This window comes from Phasianus colchicus, chromosome 1 (genome assembly GCF_987193195.1).
Source record: "Phasianus colchicus chromosome 1, bPhaCol1.hap1.1, whole genome shotgun sequence".
Lineage (NCBI taxonomy): Eukaryota > Metazoa > Chordata > Aves > Galliformes > Phasianidae > Phasianus > Phasianus colchicus.
The window spans coordinates 61715103-61733703 of NC_143436.1; the positions used below are offsets into that span (position 1 = coordinate 61715103).

Genomic DNA, 18601 nt, shown 5'->3' on the forward strand with positions numbered 1-18601 from the left:
TGGAGTAGAGATCTGTGGGGAAGATGCAGAAGAAAAACCTGGTGCAAGAGTAGAGATTAGAGGGAGATAAACCTGGAGAGAGATGCAATGTCGCTGTACTTCCATTAGAGTGCTTTAATGCCCCTAAAGAGGATTAGAAGAGGTCAGGCCTGGGTTGTCTGAGTGGCTTTTGCACAGCACCACTTTACTAGGTGTAAACATCAGAGAAATAGTATTGTTTAAACGGCCAAACTAAACTTTGTTATGATAATGTGGAAGGCTCCAGAAGCATTGAGGTTCCACCAGCTCCTTTTCAAGCTTCCCATGGAGCCCACAAATATGCATTTATAGACTTTTTCATGAGCATCACCCATACTGGTATGGCTTCCCAAAACAAGGCCATGCTTTGTCATGTGCCTGCCTCCTGGTTTTCATTCTGTTGTACTGTAATCAGTAGCATCCTGAGTGTTCATTGAGAACATCTGGTTGTTTCAGCATTTTAACACAGCTGTTTTTTCTGCTCTGTTTCTTTGTGACAGAGAAATAAAATAGCTACATTCTGCAAATCTACTCAGTAAACCTTATACCTGTAAGCAGAGATCTGTAGCCACTAGCTGCATGAGATAGTTGTGTTCTGTCAATAAACAACCAGCGTGTGTGGTTGAAGACCTAATTCTAACTATACTTTTTTAAGTCTTTTGCCCCAAACTTTGAAATTCTCCCTGCCCCTTAACAGAGATAATACTTATGTCATGCGCGTGTAGATGGATCAGCTGGTTAAGATGACTGTGGAGGACAGGGTGTGAGATTGCATGTGGAGAATTTGCTCTTTGCTAACAGTAGCAGAGAGACAGGCTTCATACACAGCTTAACTTTGCAGCTTGCAGTTTGAGCTACTGCTCCATGTTACTGTGTACTTCAGTTGAATGTATGGCTTTTTTGGAGACGGGGTGGCCCTGGAAGTACCCAGCTGAATGCAAGTGTTTTGTCTTCACAGTTCCACTCCCATCAGCTGTTCCACGTCTTTGTAGTGGCTGGTGCTTTTGTGCATTTCCATGGGGTTTCCAACCTCCAGGAGTTCCGCTTCACAGTAGGAGGAGGCTGCACAGAAGAAGAGGGGATGCAGTAAGACCAGGCTTCAGTCTGAGATCGTAACCAAAACAGTGCCGCAGGGGTGGCTGAAGCCTACAGGCTAGCGAAATGAATACCTAAGAAGAATCCAAGTTTCAGCTGATGGAGCATGGAGCTTCACGGGGATTCTGACTAACCGAGCTAAATTCTATACCTCAAGCAATGGAATGAATCAATTTGAAGACCAGGAAATTCTGAAACCCTAATTTATTCTTGGGATCTACAGATTGAGCTACAGAGGACCCTTTCCAAATCGGCTTCTGTTCAATGCCATATTTATTTGTAGAAGTGGGGAGGGCTAGCTTAGCAGTTTCCTTTTTTTAAGAAAAAAATAAAAAAAAAAATCGAGGTTAAATTTATATCCTCTTGGAGGGGTTGGGAGTTGATTTTAGATGCTCTTTTGGGAGAAAAACAAATTGTAAATAAGATTTCTAACTTTCTGTTTAAATAAAATTTATATAAATGTTTTAAACGACGGGTGGGGGGGAGGGGGGAAGGGTTTTGTAAAGAATGCAACATGCAAGTACCACACACTGTTTCAATTTTGCACAAAAATAAATGATTGCAGAAGGACCAGGTAAAATTCCCAGGAGTGAATCATGTTGGCCGTGCAGGTTTTCCTGATGGCCAGCATGCCCTGGGCAATGCGGGGTCCTGGCCAGTGCTTGGGGCAGGTTCAGTACATGTACACAAATAGCTGGGAAGGCTGCAGTCATTGAGCTGACATCCAGGTCACAGTGTTAGCAAGTTCCACTCGCATAGCTTGAAAGATAAGTCTGCACCATGCCCCAGTGCATGGGATAACTGCCTTCCAAGCTTGCCTGGCCTGTGTGGCTTTGGATCTCACAGTGAGCTGTTTGGCTGTTTGGAGCCAGGTGGCATTACTGCACGTGAACTGGTGAAAGGTCTGACCCCATCAGTGCCTGCCTATACCCAGGGGCCCCTGTTGAGTTGCCAGTTGAGGGCCTGCGCTGTTTTGTCTGAGCATGAGTGCATGGTGGTCATGCACATGTCAAGAGGTAGTTGAGCATGTGAGGGGAAACAGAGATGGGGTTAAGGTGGACTGGAAAGAGGAAGTTGTGTGCTCCAGGGCTTGGAGTTAACAGTTACTGCAGACCTCCAGCACGTTACCTTCTCATGTGTCAGGCTCCATACTCCAAGGGGGGTTGCAGGTTTTTCTTTTTAGGAGGAAAAAATCCACACTTGACCCAATGCAGCTCCATTTTTTTTTTTCTTTTTCCTTAGGTCTGCTTCCCATCTGTGCTTTAGCAATGGGACTGCTGGTATTTCTTAACCATGAAACTAAGAGTTCAGCTGAATTGTGAATTGCTGTGGAGCAGACACAGCTCCTATATAAAGGGAGGTATATACTCTTCTCTTGCTTAATTGATGCAGCTTGATCTCTGGAGCCCAGGCAGAAGCCAGACTGGAGGAGAATCTTTGGAGTTGTAAGATGAAACCTGAACGCTTTGTTTGTTATGGCACAAGCACTGCTTGGAGTTTTTAGTTGGAAATTCAGAGCAATTACCTCCAACAGATGAGTTCAACAGCTCATAAAATGCTGTAGTTCACCAAGAAGGAAGGTAGAAGTTTGGTTTTGTGGTTTGTTTTTGTTTTTTTGGCTTCTGCAAGTTTTAATTTTCATCCTTCAAGGGAAAAAAAATGTGGATTGTGAAGATGTTCCAGCATGCTGGGTGTCACCAAGTGTGTTTTGGGAAGTTGCTTTGTCTGCTGGAGTCAGATGGAAGCAGAGAGCCTTCCTAAAGTTGGCTGGGTAGTGAGGCTTTGCCACTGGGCTGGAGTCTTTGTAAAGCCCCCGAGAGCAGGGCCAGCTGCAGAAAGAGGTGCTGCAGCACTTTGTGAGCCTAAGGGGATGTGTTCTCAGTAGGGTCACTACGCTGGATGCCAGTGGGCCCAGAGGAAGCTTATCATGGGGCTGTGTGGTACTGAAATGAAACAAAGCAGTATTAAGGGGGTGTAAGAGCTCACAGCACTGGCACCCTGTCAAAGAGTTGCCCAGCAGGAAGTAGGCTGGTGGCTGAGGAAAGAATAGAACATATCAGCATCAGACTTATCTGAAGGGTGCTTAGGGATGCCTCTGTACCAGTACCAGCAGGAGTGGCAGAATCCATCCTGCATCATCCCACGTTCGCTCCTTGAAGGGTGATTGTAACCTGGTCCTACACAGCACAGAACTACTACAGAAACACAGTACTCACCTGCTATTCTTACCCGGTCAGTCTCTCCCTTCAAGAAGTTTGTGTGTTCCAATAAAAGCAACCTAGCTGTGCACTTTTCTGTAGCTCTTGCTGAGAACTCTTCCCAGGTTGGCACCTGAATGCCTTACTCTCAGCAGTCAGAGGCTTGCTTGCTCTGTGTGCAGGTTATTGCCATAGAATAGTTAGGACCTACAGCTTCTTTCCTTCCCCATTAAATAGTGGCCTTGTTCAGTATATTTCTTTTTACAAATTGCTTACTGTTGAAAGCAATGAAGCACATTCTAGGGTTTTGATGGTTGGGGACTCTGGTGATGGTTCCATATAAGATGGGATCTTACTACTTGCTGTATTCTTAACTTCTGCTAATAAAAGAACCAAATGGAATGTTGTCTGTCTGGCGTGGGTCATTCTGGGCTGGGTGTGACACTTCAGAATCATGCTGGCTTTCTTCCCAACCCCCTTCTATAGCTCTATGCCCCTTTAACTGGGGAACTGGGGACAGACAGGGGACTGGAACAAACTGGCCAAGAACCAAACTGGGTGGAGGGAGCGGAGTTGGTGGTTTGGGGCAGCATTGAGAGGTCGAAGGTGGTGAGAGCTTGTGGGAAGGAAAAGGGGCAGGAGGGACAGGGAGTCAGAAGAAGGGGAGCTGGGCAAGAGGAAGATGGGTACTGGAGTCCTTGGCTGGTGTGGGTTTTTCACCTTGGAAGGGCTCTCTAGGAAGGCTGGACTGGAATTACTGGTGTGGAGGAAATGCCTCTTTGCTTTTACCCACGCAGGGGGTGGGTGTCTCCTCCTGCTAAGCAGACATAGGCTGGTGGAGCGGGATGGAGTTGCATTAAGCTGGGGAGAGAGCAAGGCTGTTGCCCACCAGAGCAGCTCCACGCCTGGAACAGAGCCTGCTGCTCCTTCATCTCTGCTGTGCAGCTGTCAGCAAACATCTGTGAGCTGCCTCAGTGAGATGCGTCTCCTCCTCCAGTGTTGGTTCAGACTCAGTCTGGGCACCTACAGCTGTGCTGTTTATCAGTTCCCGTTCTTCAGATACACGCCTTGTAAGAGAGCCAGCACTAGTAAATAACCCATATCAGCTAGATGGCTCAGGATGGATTTCTTTTCTTTTTCTTTTTTTTTTTTTTCAAACACAAAGTAAATTCAGGGAGCGCAGAGAACTTCAGCATTAGATTACACAAGTTACACTAAAAAGAGCTACCCCATGCAAAAGTGAATTGGGTTTATTGTGTTTTCAAATACTGGATTGATACTTAAAAGCTGCCTGGGCAGTCTGAAGCTTTGCACCCTGCTGCCTCTGCACGTGGCTGGGGCTGTGCTTGGTCCTCCCTCTGAAATTGCTTCGTTCTTTGCCAAGGTCGCCAAGGTCCTGGGTACAGATTGAAGTGCTGCAATCAACGTGAACCTCTAGGGCCACTGCCTAACTTTTTAAAAGTAGCTGGAAATAAATCTGGTGTCTGGTTAGTATGAAGGAGCTGAGTTTGTTTTGGTTGAAGCTATTAGCAAAGCCGAATTCCCTCTTTTTTTTTCTCTCGCCTGCTGTGTGCCATCAAGCACTGAGGCAACCTCTCCTGCTGGTCGGCATTTCTACGTTTGCTTCGAGTGCTCCAGCCTCACTTCTCAAGGCTGATTTCCAGAAGTGCTGAGCACCAGCTGATATGCTTTCAGACAATCCCTTAAAAAAGCAGCTCCTTGGAGAAGATCCCAAGGTGCAAACTGCTATATATGGAGGAGGCATAGCAGCCCCGTGGCAACATTGAGTGTGTCACAATGGTCATCCTCAAGCACTACCACAGCACAGAAAGAGCACACGAAGGAATCCTCTGCCCAGCATCATCTGGGGACCTTGTTCTCCCCCAGGAAGGAGGCCTGCGGTCTGTGAGCTTACCAGGCCATCCTGTGTGCACCTGCAGGACTGCGCCTGCTCAGCTCAGTTCTGGCACTCCAGAGCCACCTCACAGAGCTTCACTTCACTGCTCTCTCCTCTGTTAACACTTGTAGTGGAACACCAGAGTTGCTGCTGCCTTGAGCTCAGAGATGTTTGCAGCAATGTTTCAAGTTGATCTCATTTTTTTTAGCAGCTTCAGCTCTGGCACAGAGCAACTGGGCACGGAGGCTCTTAGCAGCTGGCATAAAAGCTGAGCTGCTCCAGTTGCAAATGAGATGAGAAAATCATATGCCTGGCTGGGTTCCCAGAGCAATGATGTGTTTCCCTAACAGAGGCAAATTACACCCAAACCAGACCCGGGAGATACCTTCTGTGTTTGTCTGCAGCCGTGCTGAACCTGCACACAGCTCTGGAGGTTGGCCTTGTGGCTGGCCGGGGCTGGGCTCTTTTGGATCAAGCCCATCATCCCCATGAGGTGAGCCCCTGTGGGACAGCTGGGCCTCTGAGTGAGCTCTCCCCTGACTACAAGCAACTGATGTGCTGTTGGGCTGATTTTCCTGTTTTTCTGTGTGTGAAATCGCCCCTGCCTGGCTATACCTGATGGCCCACAGCAGTGTGACTCAAGCTGAGGTGTCAGCCACAACATCCAGAAGTGGTGGGGGCACTCAGTGGGACTTTTCTCCTTTTGAATCTTAATTTTAAAAAGCCCAGTGCCTGCAGTTTGCTTACAGGGGTGGGCAGGACCTTGGAGCTGTGAGTTGAGCCAAGTCAGTGTGGTGCTGTGCAGCTGTCAGTAAGCCTCTGTCCTCAGCTCTCCTTGCTTCTGCCAGCTGGTGGCTGAAGGAGTGGGGAGCTGGACATAATTACTCCTCCAGTACAGGTCTGTTTGTGAGAGCGTGTTTGTTGTGGATTAATGCACTGGAAATCAGCCATGGCAGGCAGTGCATGCGCACATATCTTCTCCAAGTGGAATGGTGCTGGGGCCATTAATCACTTCTGACAGCAAGGGCAGCCGTGCTGGGGGCAGCAGCTCTGAGCCCTGGGGGCTGCCTGAGCTCTGCATCCCGACAGAGCCCCTTTTCCCTCTGCACTCACTTTACCTTCTTTGCCTGTGCCTGATTCTGATAAGGCCACCGGATGTGCAGGAGGGAAAATGTTTCCACCTCCAGAGGTTGATCTAGTGGGCGATCCTCTCCCTCTTAACTGCCTCTGGTTTAGCAAACCCTGCCACCACATCCCCAAAAGGACCCGGCACTATGAAGGGCAGCACCCCCTGACCCTGTCACTCCCTGGAGCACATCTGTGGGTGTCTGGGCACGCTGTCCCCTTCCTACAGCCTCCACCTGTGCCCGTCCCCATGGGTTCAGCAGGGAGAGGGGTTTCTGTAGGGCTACGATGAGCACCAAACATGACACGATAAAGCTTCAATATCTATTTAAAATATGCCATATATATTCTTTTTAATGAGATGGTATGGAGCAGTTCATACAAAAAGAGATGAAAGATGGATGCTCCCCACCCCTTGTTCATAAAGCTCTGTGAGAAGCAGCCTGTGCCTGCTGGCCAGGCTTGGGCTCAGGGCCCTGGACAGCCACAGGCTGCACTGCCCCAAGGGAAGGAGCCTCTCCTTGGTGGGCAGCACGCAGCCCCTTCCCACATGCACACGCACACCTGGAAATGCATCCGAGCATTGTGCTGGCAATGCTCGGAGCAGGTTCTCAGCAAGGTGCAGCTGCCTGGCAAAGTCGTGCTGCCTACTGTGGTCTGCCTGCAGGCAGTCAGTGCAATTCAGGGCCAGAGCCATGTCCTGAGCCCAGAGTCCTGATTGATGACCATTGCAAGACCAGGAGAAGGTGCTTCACTACTGAGGACCCCAAAGGCCCTGTACTGGCTCAAAACCCCAGCCTCTCCTACAAGGCAGGGTCTCCCACTCTCCTAAGGCAAGATCTGCCTGGCAGAGCCCTGTGCCTCCCAGGGCACACTGCCATCCCCGGTGTCACCAGGATGTCCCCACAGGGCCGGCAGTTTGTCCCTCGCCGTGTCCCCACTGTGAGCAGTGTCACCGCACGAGCAGCGCTGGGGGCAGGAGGAGCAGCATGGGGGAGACTGAGAGCTCAGCAGCACCACCACAGTCCTGGGCGTTCTCCTGGAGGATGAAGAGAAGGCGTCAGTGGGCCCTGCTGGCACTAGAGGACGAAAGAGAGCCCATCCCCAGCATGTTCTCTCCCCATGAGGAAGCCTCCTGGGGAGCCACAGCCTGTGGGATGCACAAAGCCCACCCTCGGGATAGGAAGACCCTACAGAGGGATCTGGACAGTCTGGATCGCTGGGCTGAGGTCAACTGTATCAGATTCAGCAATACCAAGTGCCAAAAGGTCCTGCACTTTGGTCACAGCAACTCCATGCAATCCTACAGGCATGGGGCAGAGTGGCCGGAAATCTGCACAGGAGCCTGCTTTGCCAGGGGCACTGGACTACATGATCTCTGGAAGTCCCTTCCAACTGCTACAATTCTGATGCTGGTTGACAGCAGCTGAACATGAGCCAGCAGTGTGCCCAGGTAACCAAGAAGGCCAGTGGCATCCTGGCTTGTATTAGAAACAGTGCAGCCAAGCAGGAGCAGGAAGGTGATCGTCCCTCTGCACTCAGCACTTGTGGGGCTGCACCTCGAGTGCTGTGTTCAGTTCTGGGCCCCTCAATGCAAGGAGGACACTGAAGCCCTGGAGTGTGCTCAGAGAAGGGCAATGGAGCTGTGAGGGGTCTGAGGGAGGCTGAGGGAGCTGGGATTGTTCAGTCTGGAGGCTGAACAATTGCACAATTGAACAATTGTAGAGAGCCTTATTGCTCTCTACAATGACCTGAAAGGAGATTGTGTTCTTCCAGGTAATTAGTGATAGAGAGATAATGGCCTCAAGTTGTGCCAGGGGAGGTTCAGGTTGGATAGTAGGAAGAATTTCTTCTCAGAAAGAGTGGTTCTGCAGTGGCACAGGCTGCCCAGGGGGGTGGTGGGGTCACCATCCATGGAGGTGTTCCAGAACCATGTGGATGTGGCACATGGTCAGTGGGCATGGTAGGGATGGGCTGGCGGTTGGACTGGATGATCTTAGTGGTCTTTTCCAATTTGATTCTATCATTCTACATCCCAGCCGAGTGTGTGTGAGTGAAAACAGGGTCTGTGTGTACAAAGAGCCCAGGGTGTGTGGCTCCCTATTGCAATGCCCACAGCCATACCTCGGGGTGAAACGCGTGGCACGTGTCTGGTCGCCGCCTCAGCTTCTGGGAGCGCATGCGGTCACACTTCACCGATGCGTTGTGTGCGGGGCTGTTAAGGACACAGGCAGGGAGACGAGGCACAACTGCAGCACATAGCAATGGGGTGCAAACCTATGGGTGCTTCTGCATGGCCTTGGGTCCGAGCAGGGTAGGCCGGGGAAGGGCAGCAACCTCCCAGCTGCATGTTGCAGGGGCGTGGGCTGGGAGGCCTCCAGGAGCTAGAAGAAGGCAAGGAATGACCAATGGCTGGGACTGGCAGAAATGTATGCAGGAGACCCTGCTGCTGCTCTCTACCACACCGCTCCGTTTCCCTGCCACCTGCTATCCCACAGGCAGGCTGTGCATTCCACACTTTTCCTCATGGGAACTGCCAGGGGAGCAGGTTTTCCACCGTCACCAGCCCTGAGCCCAAAGGCACGCAGCAGAAGGATATATTTGACTTCTTTCGCATCCAGCAGGACAGGTGGGAAGATGCTGCAGTCGCAGGTGGCATCTGTCACAAGAAGCAGCAGGTTGCTGCTGGCAATCTGCTGGGCCACAAACATTCTGCGAAGAAAAGAGAGCGATGGAGAAATGGCAGCCAGACCCTGCATGGCACCACCACTGCCTGGTGCAAAGAAAACCAAAGGAAAGCAAGCAGTTCTGGAAAGGGAGGCAGCAGAAGGCGGGGGAGGAGCAGGGAGTACACCTTCCTACGGAGACGTGCCCAGCCAGCTCAGAAGCCCAGCTCCACAGGGTGCAAAAGCCAAAATCAGAAGCAAAACCCAAATGACCAGAAACCAACCCTGAGCAGAACCACTCCTCGGGCACACGCAGGCAGCATGGAACTGGGCAGCGTGGCTCAGAGGAGCACAGCTGGAAGGCCCAGCTTCATGAGGAGGTATGCCAGCACTCAGCCAATCTGTATTTGTGCCCGAACAACATGAGGGACTGTGTGCTTTGTAGTCCTCAAGGGGCAGAGTTCTGAACATCACATTACTTGAGTGAGCAATGAAGTAACTTCATGGGTGCTTCATCATCCTGCAGCTTTGAGTCTGCCTGTCCCTTCTCCTTCCTGAGGGATGAGCAGAAAGGTCAAGGGGAGAGCATGGGCACATGCAAGTGAGGATGAGCCCAGATGCAAGCTTTTGCCTGATGACACCCACGTGAGGACCTGCATGAGGGAGTGTGGGCTGTGCAGGAGCTGGAGGGCTGATGTGGGCAGGGCATACACGTGTGTGTGACTGTGCATGAGTGTGCACACACGTGCACGTGCCTGGGCAGCTCAGGAATGGCTCTGCATGCAGGAGGCTGCGTGTGCCTGTGGCTGCATGGTGGCACCTCACCAGCTTGCATCACCTCCCACCTCATGTCTCGTCTGTGCCTCTCCTGTTCCTCCTCTTGGCTGAGGCAGAGGGCTTCTGGGTTGGGCTGTGGGCATACAGGTTTGTGAGGATGCCCTGATCAATTCAACTGATCTGAAGAACCAATTTCCCTGACAGCTCACTGCCCATTGTCTGCTTCTCGCCTTCGGGGATCTTCATATTTGCTTCTAGAGGTGCTGAATGTCACACGCTGCCACTTGCTGAGGCTGTTTCATTCCTTCCTGAGTGATGACTGCTCCAGGAGGTTGGACAGGCAGATTTTAACCCTGTCATCACAATGGAGGTGCCCAGAATGAAGCAATGCCCAGCTTCTCCCTGCACTGGGAACCATCTGGAGTTTCTAAAAGGCACTGGGAAAGCCTGTGTGTCTGAGCAGGTCATCAGCTAACACTCCACAGAGCCCATGCTGGGGCTCTCATTCCCCTTGAACATCTGCATGAAAGGTGCGAGAGGCACACCCAGTTCCAGGGCTATGACCCCAGCCCACACCTCTAACCATACAGGAGCAGAGCAGAGCCTGGCTTGCTGCTGCAGTGGTGAGCATCAGGCAAGGCATGCTGCATCCCCATGGGGCAAGGCGTTGTTCTGTGCCTTACAGAACTCCCCCTACAGCCTTTGTCAGCAAATCCATGCTCTGAGCTCAGGCAATGCGTGGCACAGCCTGTTCTTCATCAAGCCGTGCTGACTAGCACAGGCTGTTTTCCTGACCTTTAATTCTTTCCTGCAGCTAGTCCAAGACTGAAGTCAGACCAGGTAGGGCTTTGCTTTGCTTTATGAGGGATTCCAGTCAGATCTTTTTGGCCTCTGTGTGGGTCTGTGCAGCAGCACATTAGGAAAAGCCAGGCCAGTGGAAATTCATCCTCTCTTCACCTTTCCACACGTGAGTGCTAAGGGTGCCATGTGACTGCTGAAAATGGCTCTTCTCACAATGCCTTTCTGTTATTTTTGACTGCTCATTCGCTTAAAATGAAAACAGAAATTAAAATGTGTACCAGTGTTTTGCTTTCTTTTGGTTTAACACTTCTTTTTTTCCTCTAATCCCTCCTTTTTTTTTTTTTTTTTTTGTTAGAAAAACAGAAAAAAGGGAGAATAAAAAGGGGAAAGGAAAGCTGAAAGCATTGCAAAAAGGAAAATTTTAAGGAGAAAACATTTGCCAGAAACGTGAAAAAACAGAAAGGGTTCCTTTCTGAAATTTGCAGAATGGAAAGAGACCTTTTTTTTTTTTTTTAAATGCTCTCTCCCTCCTCCTCTTGCCACCTCTGCTTATTAACAGATGGCTCTGATTCTTCTCTTTATCAAGAAGTTGCAGCGGGGCCATTCCCCTCTCTGGGGATGCACTCACTGCACACATAGCGTAGGACATGTGCTGGGCACGGTGGCAAGTGGCTCTTCTCAGGTTGTCACCATTCTCACTGCCACCAGGCTCCAGTGCTGGCATTGCTTGGGCACGGGCGCTGTGATTCCCGCTAAGAGAAGGGAAGCTGTAGTTCTTACTTTTGGCAGTCCCCGCACTCGATCAGCCCGTTGGTCTCCTTGATGGTCGGCTCGTACACGAAGACGGGGTACTCTGTGTCGCAGGGCTGCAGCGTGTCGTGCTTCTTGTGCTTGTGGGCTGCGTGGGGAGGAGGGAGAGGAGAACAGACATCGTTAGAGGACCACAAAGGAGAGGTTTGCACTGAGATATGAGGCGCAGGCTGCACCTCAAGTACGAGCGAGGCCCCTCATTGTAAGAAGGACGTGAGAAGGACAGTGGAGCTGTGAGGGCTCTGGAGCACAGGTCTTATGGGGAGCAGCTGAGGGAACTGGGATTGTTCATTCTGAAGAAGAGGAGCTTGGGGGAGACCTCATTGCTCTCTACAATGACCTGAAAGGAGGTTGTGGTGCGGAGGGGGTTTGGCCTCTTCTTGGTGATAGGACGAGAGGGAATGGCCTCAAGTTGTGCCAGGGGAGGTACAGGTTGGATACTGGGAAACATTTAGTTCTCAGAAAGAATAGTACTGCAGTGGCACAGGCTGCCCAGGGAGGTGGTGGAGTCACCATCCCTGGAGGTGTTCAGCGACCGTGTGGATGTGGCACTGAGGGACGTGGGCAGTGGGCAGGGTGAGAATGGGCTGGCGATTGGACTGGATGATCTTAGAGGTCTTTTATAACCTGAATGATTCTATAACTTAGGGCTGCGTCAAGGCCTGTCCCGCTCTGACCATAGCCTACCCGAAGCTTGGGCCGGGGAGCAGCAGCTGAGCACTGCAGCCATCCCGGCTCCCACTAGGTGGTGCGGGAAAACCAGCGTGTGCAGCGCTGCTCCGCGGCTCTCACCGTCTGGCCCTGCGCAGAGCAGGGCGAGAGGCTACAGGCCCTGCCAGCCGGCTGTCCTCACCGAGGCATCTCGTCCTGCCTGGCCCCGGGCATGCAGTGTTAAACACGGGGCTCCGAGCATCCCAGTCTTTGGTGCCCGTGCTTGTGGGCCCCGTGAGCTGCCTCACTGAGCCTTCCTTGTCCTTTCTAGGACTTCAGCAAAATCTTCCTGCCCTCGCTTGATCTGGCCAGCCTAGGGATTGTTTTCTGCAGTCAGAGGTGGGAAGGCCAGCTCCTGCTCTGCGGCACGCAGGGGAATATCTCTGCTGAAAGCGTGAGGCTTTGTTTGCAGGGGAGGAGCGGCTGTGGCTCAGCCAACAAGAAGCATGGGAGATGGTTCCCACACCAGCTCGTGCTGGGCACAGAGGACTCACATCATGTCCCCAAACCCAGAACCTCTTGACCTCGGGCCAACTAGCTCGTCCCTTAAAGCTGCTGCACAGAGGATTTATAGAACAAAGCTGCAGCTTTCCCTCTAGCACCCTCCCCATGTGAATGCAACAAAGATTTAAATATTTCCCTGCAACACAGAGCCCCCACAGCTGCCCCTTGTGCTTTTCTCCTGACCTCTCTAAAAATGCCTCACCTCCTACCGAAATCTTTCCAGGCTGTGGGAATACCTCTCAGTAACATGTTTGGGTTCTTCTTCTTCTTCTTTCTTTCTTTTTTTTTTTTTTTTGCAGGTCCAGAAGCAGACAGGACTTGAATTCGGCATCAGTGTTCAGCACCCCTGATAATATCTCCATTCATGCTTTGATGACAAAAGCTACTAGCGCTTTCCAGCACAGAGCAGCTACAGAGCAGGTGACCATAAACTAGCCAGTGAAATCCCTGATGGACTAAAGGAGAGGGAAGAATGAAGCAGGAACCCTTTCCTTCAGGCTTAATTTGCCGTACTAGTGGCTTGAAAAATATCTAATTCTGTAACCTGTGGCCAGACTCACAGGTACACACCTCTTTGGGAACATATGTGTCAAGACCCCACATCTGTGACAGCATCCCTGGGCAGCCTGTTCCATGCTTATCACCCTCTGGTGAAGAATGTATCCCTAACCCCCAAGCTGCTCGTCACGCACTTTGCCCTGCAGACCCCTCACCATCTTCACAATCCTCCTCTGGATGTTCTCATAGTTTTATGTCCTTATGTTGTGGCACCCAAAGCTGCATGCAGAGCTTGAGGTGAGGCCGCACACACAGAGCAGAGTGGGACAGCCCTTCCCTTGCCTGGGTGTAGTACTGGCCCTGATGCACCCCAGGATATGGTTGGCCCTTTGGGCTGCCAGGGCACACTGCTGACTTGTGTTCAACTTGCCATCAATCAGTACCCCCAGATTCTTTTTCACAGGGCAGCTCTCCTACCTCTTGTCCCCCACTCTGTACATATATCCAGAGGCTGATTCCAGTATTCGATCTCATTAAACTTCACGCAGTTGTTAATTTCCCAGCCCTTTAATTCCTCAGGATCTCTCTGCAAGTCCTCTCTGCTCTCAATGGAGTCAATAGCTCCTTCATATTACAGCTATCTGCAAACTTACTTAGTATACTTTCAAGTATCCACGTAATTTATGGAAACATTAAAGAGAACTGGCCTGACCCCTCAGCCCCACAGGTGTTGCACAACTGCCTGCAATAATTTATCATGCTGCTCATGTCATGGTCCTGACAAAACAGAGATTTTATCCAGGTCCTCATTTTTCCCATATCCCCAGCAAAGCAATTCATTCTCCATTAGCTTCAGCTTGTTGGTGCAGTGTCATTGAAGTTGATGGAGTTAAAGCAACACAAAAACAGTGGTGTGAAGGATGGAGAACAGGTAGGGAGTGAATCAGACCCAGGCTTACAAAATACAGGATGGAAGTAGTGATGAATAATCAAGGTTGTTGTGCTGGATTTGGTGGGTTTGGAGAACGGGGCCTTACTAGGGAAGGCAGCTAAACCCACACCAAGAACACACCTCAGCCAGCCCAGCACTGCTTACAGGCTCAACCTGCACACATCTACCCGAGCTCTGATGCAGCTCCCACACCAGACTAGAGGTAAGTGATGGAAAGCACTGCAGGACTGGCTCCTGCAAGAGCAATTCAGCCCTGACAGTATGGGCTGGTTGCTAACGTTTCTGCCCACAACCTTTCATGGACATCCACAGTTGCCTTGTTCTGGGTTAACCTCATCACATGCACTAAGATGTACTTTAAAGCTCCTGCACAGGCCGTCTTAAATCAGCCTTGTGGCACAGGCAAAATGAAAACAAGCCACTTTACAATCTCTGACTTCTGAACCAAGACAAGACCTGAGACAGAGATTATGCTTAAGCCTACTGCCACTTAATTTGCCTGGGAGCAATGCAGCTGCAGCAGTATTCTGAATCTCAGAGGGCCCAGCAGCATGTGCAGCATCAGCAGCACACTGGGACTGAGCCTCTGCGTGCACATACTGAACATCAAAACGTTATCAGCAGCTCTGAGAGTCTGGTGGTCAGGGCTTAGTAAACAGTTGGAGGAGCTGATAACAAATTGCAAACTTTATAGCAAAGCGTGAGTTAATTCCTGGCTGTCATTGCTGCCATCTGCACTTTCAGAAAGACTTTGTCAGGCAGTTGGCAACCAATCCTTCTGAATAGCAAAGGCGGCTCTGCTCCTTGCTGCGAATTGTACAGCCCAGATTGTGAGCCCTTTGCCACCAGCGTACGTCACAAATGTCTGCACCCATGTCAGTGGATTTACTCTGGTACAAATGAGACAAAATCTGCTGCTTAGAAACAAATACAAAACACAGAATTTAATTGATGAGCTTGTAAAATATCCTCTGAGTACATTATCTTGCAGTCAGAAAGGAACTTTTCTGAGCTCCAGAATTCTAGAAATATTCTTTCTTAGGCTGCGTGTCTTGGCTGGGAGTATCTCTGGTTTAATTAAAGGCCTTCAAATCTGCACTGTTGTCCATAAAAGCAGAAGCCCTTACTGACACGGAGGGGAGGGAGATGCTGAGAGCGGTGAGAAATCTGTGGAAGCAAACATGTCTTCTCACCATCTCTGGGAAGCAGATTTGCACAAGCAGTGCAGTCTGAATCAATCATGCCCGTACTCCAGCGGCAAGCCTTGCCCTCCCAGAAAGCACAAGAATTTGGGAAGCAGAAATAGCATCAGTACACACTGAGCAGGGGTGAGCATTAGATCCCCCTAACATTAATTCCTCGATACATATCCCCGAATTCACGTGTACTCAGTTTCTCTCCCACAAAATGTCTCCTTCTCTACATGCGGTTTGCATTCACCAGCTTTGGCAGGCAGTCAAGAAAATGTTAACATCCCTGGCAAAAATCTTCAGCCTTTTTCTAACAAACATGTGCAACCCATTCCTTCCAGCTCCAGTGGTTTCCTTTCACCCTGCCACTCCCTCCCCCAGTGCATGGACCCTCAGTTTTTCATCAGCCACACTCCCCTGCTCTTCCTCTTCTTCACGCATGAGGCACATTCCAACTGTCTCTATTTCTCTATCTCTGTCTCACACATACGTCTTGCTGGGCAGAGCGCAAACCGGCAAACATGAGCCAGGTATGGAAGCAGTGAGATACAAACACAGCCACAGTCTGGACTCTGTCTGGAGGGATTTCCAGCTTTCCTGCAGGAATGGATTTATGAGCTAGAGCATATACTTATCAGTTAAACTGCTTGAATGTAATTCTGCATTACCCTGGGGCTGGGTTGTTATTCATCAGAAGGAGCTAAACTATGGGGTGTGGAAAAGGAGACTTAAATGCCTCTTAATATCTGAAGACTATAGGATCCACAGAAATTGTCCTGTTAGAAGGCACAGGATGGCTTTGATTTTGGTGTAACACCTGGTGTAACACCCAGCAGCTGCTGGGAGCCAGAGTGAGGAACAACCACATCACAACAGCTAAGGGCCCATCTGTTCTACAGTCATTGAGTGATGGTTTCATTTGTGCCTGCAGTGACCAAGCAGGCTGGCGTGTCCCTTCCCAGCTCAGCCAGCTGAACCAGCAGTGCAGGGAAACAGCCAGGCACTGCCACACCACCGTGACATCCTTCTGCAAATTCCCTGTCCAAAAAGGGAAAATTGTCATTCCTAGCCTGGGATTTCTAGCTAGATCCTCCTCTTTTTTGCTACTCACTGGTTCTACTTACAGTGATGGAAGACAGCCTTGGCTGGAAGAGTGGCATGCACATAAACAATGAAGATGGAGCCATGAGACAGGTTCACATGATGGCAGCACAGTGGAGATGAATTTGCACACAGCAGGCATGGAGATGATACAGGAGAGTTGAAGAAAGCACAAAATGAAATGGTGATGAGTAGTCAGCAGCAAGAACCTTCTCCCTTCCCCCTCAGACATCCTCAAACAAAAATTAAATAAAGTTGCAACCATTTACCATTCATAACATCACTATCAGAAATCTTGTACTTGCTCATCTGACTCTTTCCCACTGATTTCTGCAGGGGGACACTCCGTGCAAGTTAAACAGCATCCATCAGTGCCTCACAGAGGAAAGCTGTAACTTCTACTGCTGTGTCTGGAGATCCCCTTTGGAAGAGGTAAGTGGGACTGAGAGCACCCAGATGCTGGGCTGGTTCTCTCACTAGAAGGACAATTTGCTCTCTGAGAATGAGTGTTTCCTTGTTAAGACCAGGAAAGTCCCACAGTTAGCAAGGAATGTTCCTCTGTCATCACCCGAAGCACCACTAGTGCTGATAGTCTGTAAGGAAGCAGTGATGGCATCTACACTGATGCGTACAGCACATCTTGCCTGTCCTTTAGGGCTACCCTGGGGCCACTGACATCTCCTGCCTGCAGGGAGGGGACCACAGAGGTTTCCAGAACACTCTGAGCAGGCAGCACAGTAGCTACAGGGCAGGTCACTGGATTTCAACCTAGACCCCTAACCCACACCCCTCTGCTTCCTCTGCTGCACACAGCTGCTGTGTGGCGCCAGGTGCTACCAGCTTCTAAAGGCAGTGGGAAAGCAAAGTTTACGCATTGACCCTCTATGCGTTGTTTGATCCATTCAGCATGACTCAACAGAGAATAGCACAGCATGGTTGAATCAAAGGATGCAAAGAAGCTGTTCTTGGTTGAATCTTACAGGCTTTCCAGCTAGTTCCGCAAAGCCTGCTGATGCAGCATTGCTGTGTCCCATCCTGTGAGCCACCACTATGAAAGACAGGAAACCCTTCCAACTGGAGGATTTTTTGGCTGATAGACATGCATGCAGGGTGGGGTGCTTGGAAAGAAAAACCTCCCTTTCTCCTTGTGAAAACACTGAGGAAAGAAATCTGTGAGCTGCACAGACTTTTCCTTGAGGGTTCTGGAGCTTGGGCAGGCTGAGATGGGGGTGGGAGGGAAACAAGGTGGTGCTGGGATCTAGAAGCTGGCTTCCAGAGTCTGCAGAGGAAAATGTGATGGGATGGTGTGTTCTTCCATGAGGCTTGGCTTCTCCATGCAGCTCCTGCTGCCACCAGCAGTGGTGACACTCACTTGCTATGGGGTGGCTGGACTGATGCATACTCACCGTCTGCCACATTGTCGGAGTGCCAGAAGCTACTCATGTTAAACTCCAACAGGAAGCTGTCAAAAGAGCAAGAACAGGGGATGCTTTTTCAGCAGCCTGGAAGGATGCAAGTGTCAATCATTAAGGATGTCATCAAGGATGCAAGAGATGGCCCTGTGGCCCAGTGAGCATCACCTCTAACAAGTGTACTGCAGGTTTCCTGGCAGTGCAAGTCTGAATTTTTTAATTTGTTTGTCTGTTTGTTAGACTTATTTATTTGTTTATTTATTTTCTGTGTATAGATCTGTATTGTGGGATCTATACAGTAGAATAACTGAGTAGGCTTTCCCTGAAGGATATAGTGTTCAGGGACCTCACTGGTGAAGGTGGCAACACCAGAGGGGCACGGGTGGCTCCTGGGGAGCCAGCACTGTGGTGACACAGACTTTAGCCACAAGCCATGTTGAACTGTGCTGTGCTAATAGACTCAAGGCCCAGCACCTGGATCATTTCTGCCTCTTGAGTTGGGATGTTCACGATCATTGTTTCAGCCTGGGCCCAGAAAGATGAGCAGCTCTGGTCCTAATCTGAGCTTGATCCTGATTTGAGCTTTAATTTTTATTCCTTCCGTGATGTGAAGCCTGATCCAGAGCTTGACACACTATCCCTCCCTTCTCCCTCACCTGCCACTCAGATTGAGCTTCCTGCCTTCCTTCTGGCCTCCCTCACCCCGCAGGGGAATCACTTATCGTAGGAGAATGAGACAGGGAGGAGGACTTAGCATCAAGGACCTGCAGTGCCTCCAGAGACCCGAGTCCTATTTCTGACTCTGCCGCTTTGTACTGAGTGACTTCAGGTAAATCCCAGACCTGC

The 18601-nt window shown here is 50.3% G+C and overlaps 2 protein-coding genes and 1 pseudogene across 5 annotated transcripts in view; 2 read left to right on the top strand and 1 right to left on the bottom strand.

Moving 5' to 3' along the window:
* ADIPOR2 (adiponectin receptor 2) overlaps positions 1-3717 on the top strand; it is a 42704-nt gene extending 38987 nt beyond the window's left edge. For all 4 annotated transcript variants that reach the window (XM_031589875.2, XM_031589877.2, XM_031589876.2 and 1 more), the window contains exon 8: positions 977-3717. In XM_031589875.2, coding sequence (XP_031445735.1) covers positions 977-1108 — 132 coding nt within the window. In that variant the 3' untranslated portion in view covers positions 1109-3717. The remainder of the gene's footprint in view (positions 1-976) is intronic.
* A 7389-nt stretch (positions 3718-11106) lies between these two features.
* The window catches only part of CACNA2D4 (calcium voltage-gated channel auxiliary subunit alpha2delta 4), a 111008-nt gene continuing 103513 nt past the window's right edge, over positions 11107-18601 (bottom strand). Inside the window, exons 34-35 of the mRNA XM_090145274.1 lie at positions 17750-17805; positions 11107-11475 (exon numbers count right to left, since the gene is read on the bottom strand). Of these exons, the coding sequence (XP_090001400.1) occupies positions 11354-11475; positions 17750-17805 (178 nt within the window). The 3' untranslated portion in view covers positions 11107-11353. The remainder of the gene's footprint in view (positions 11476-17749; positions 17806-18601) is intronic.
* Positions 13355-17254, top strand: LOC149919660 (uncharacterized; annotated as a pseudogene).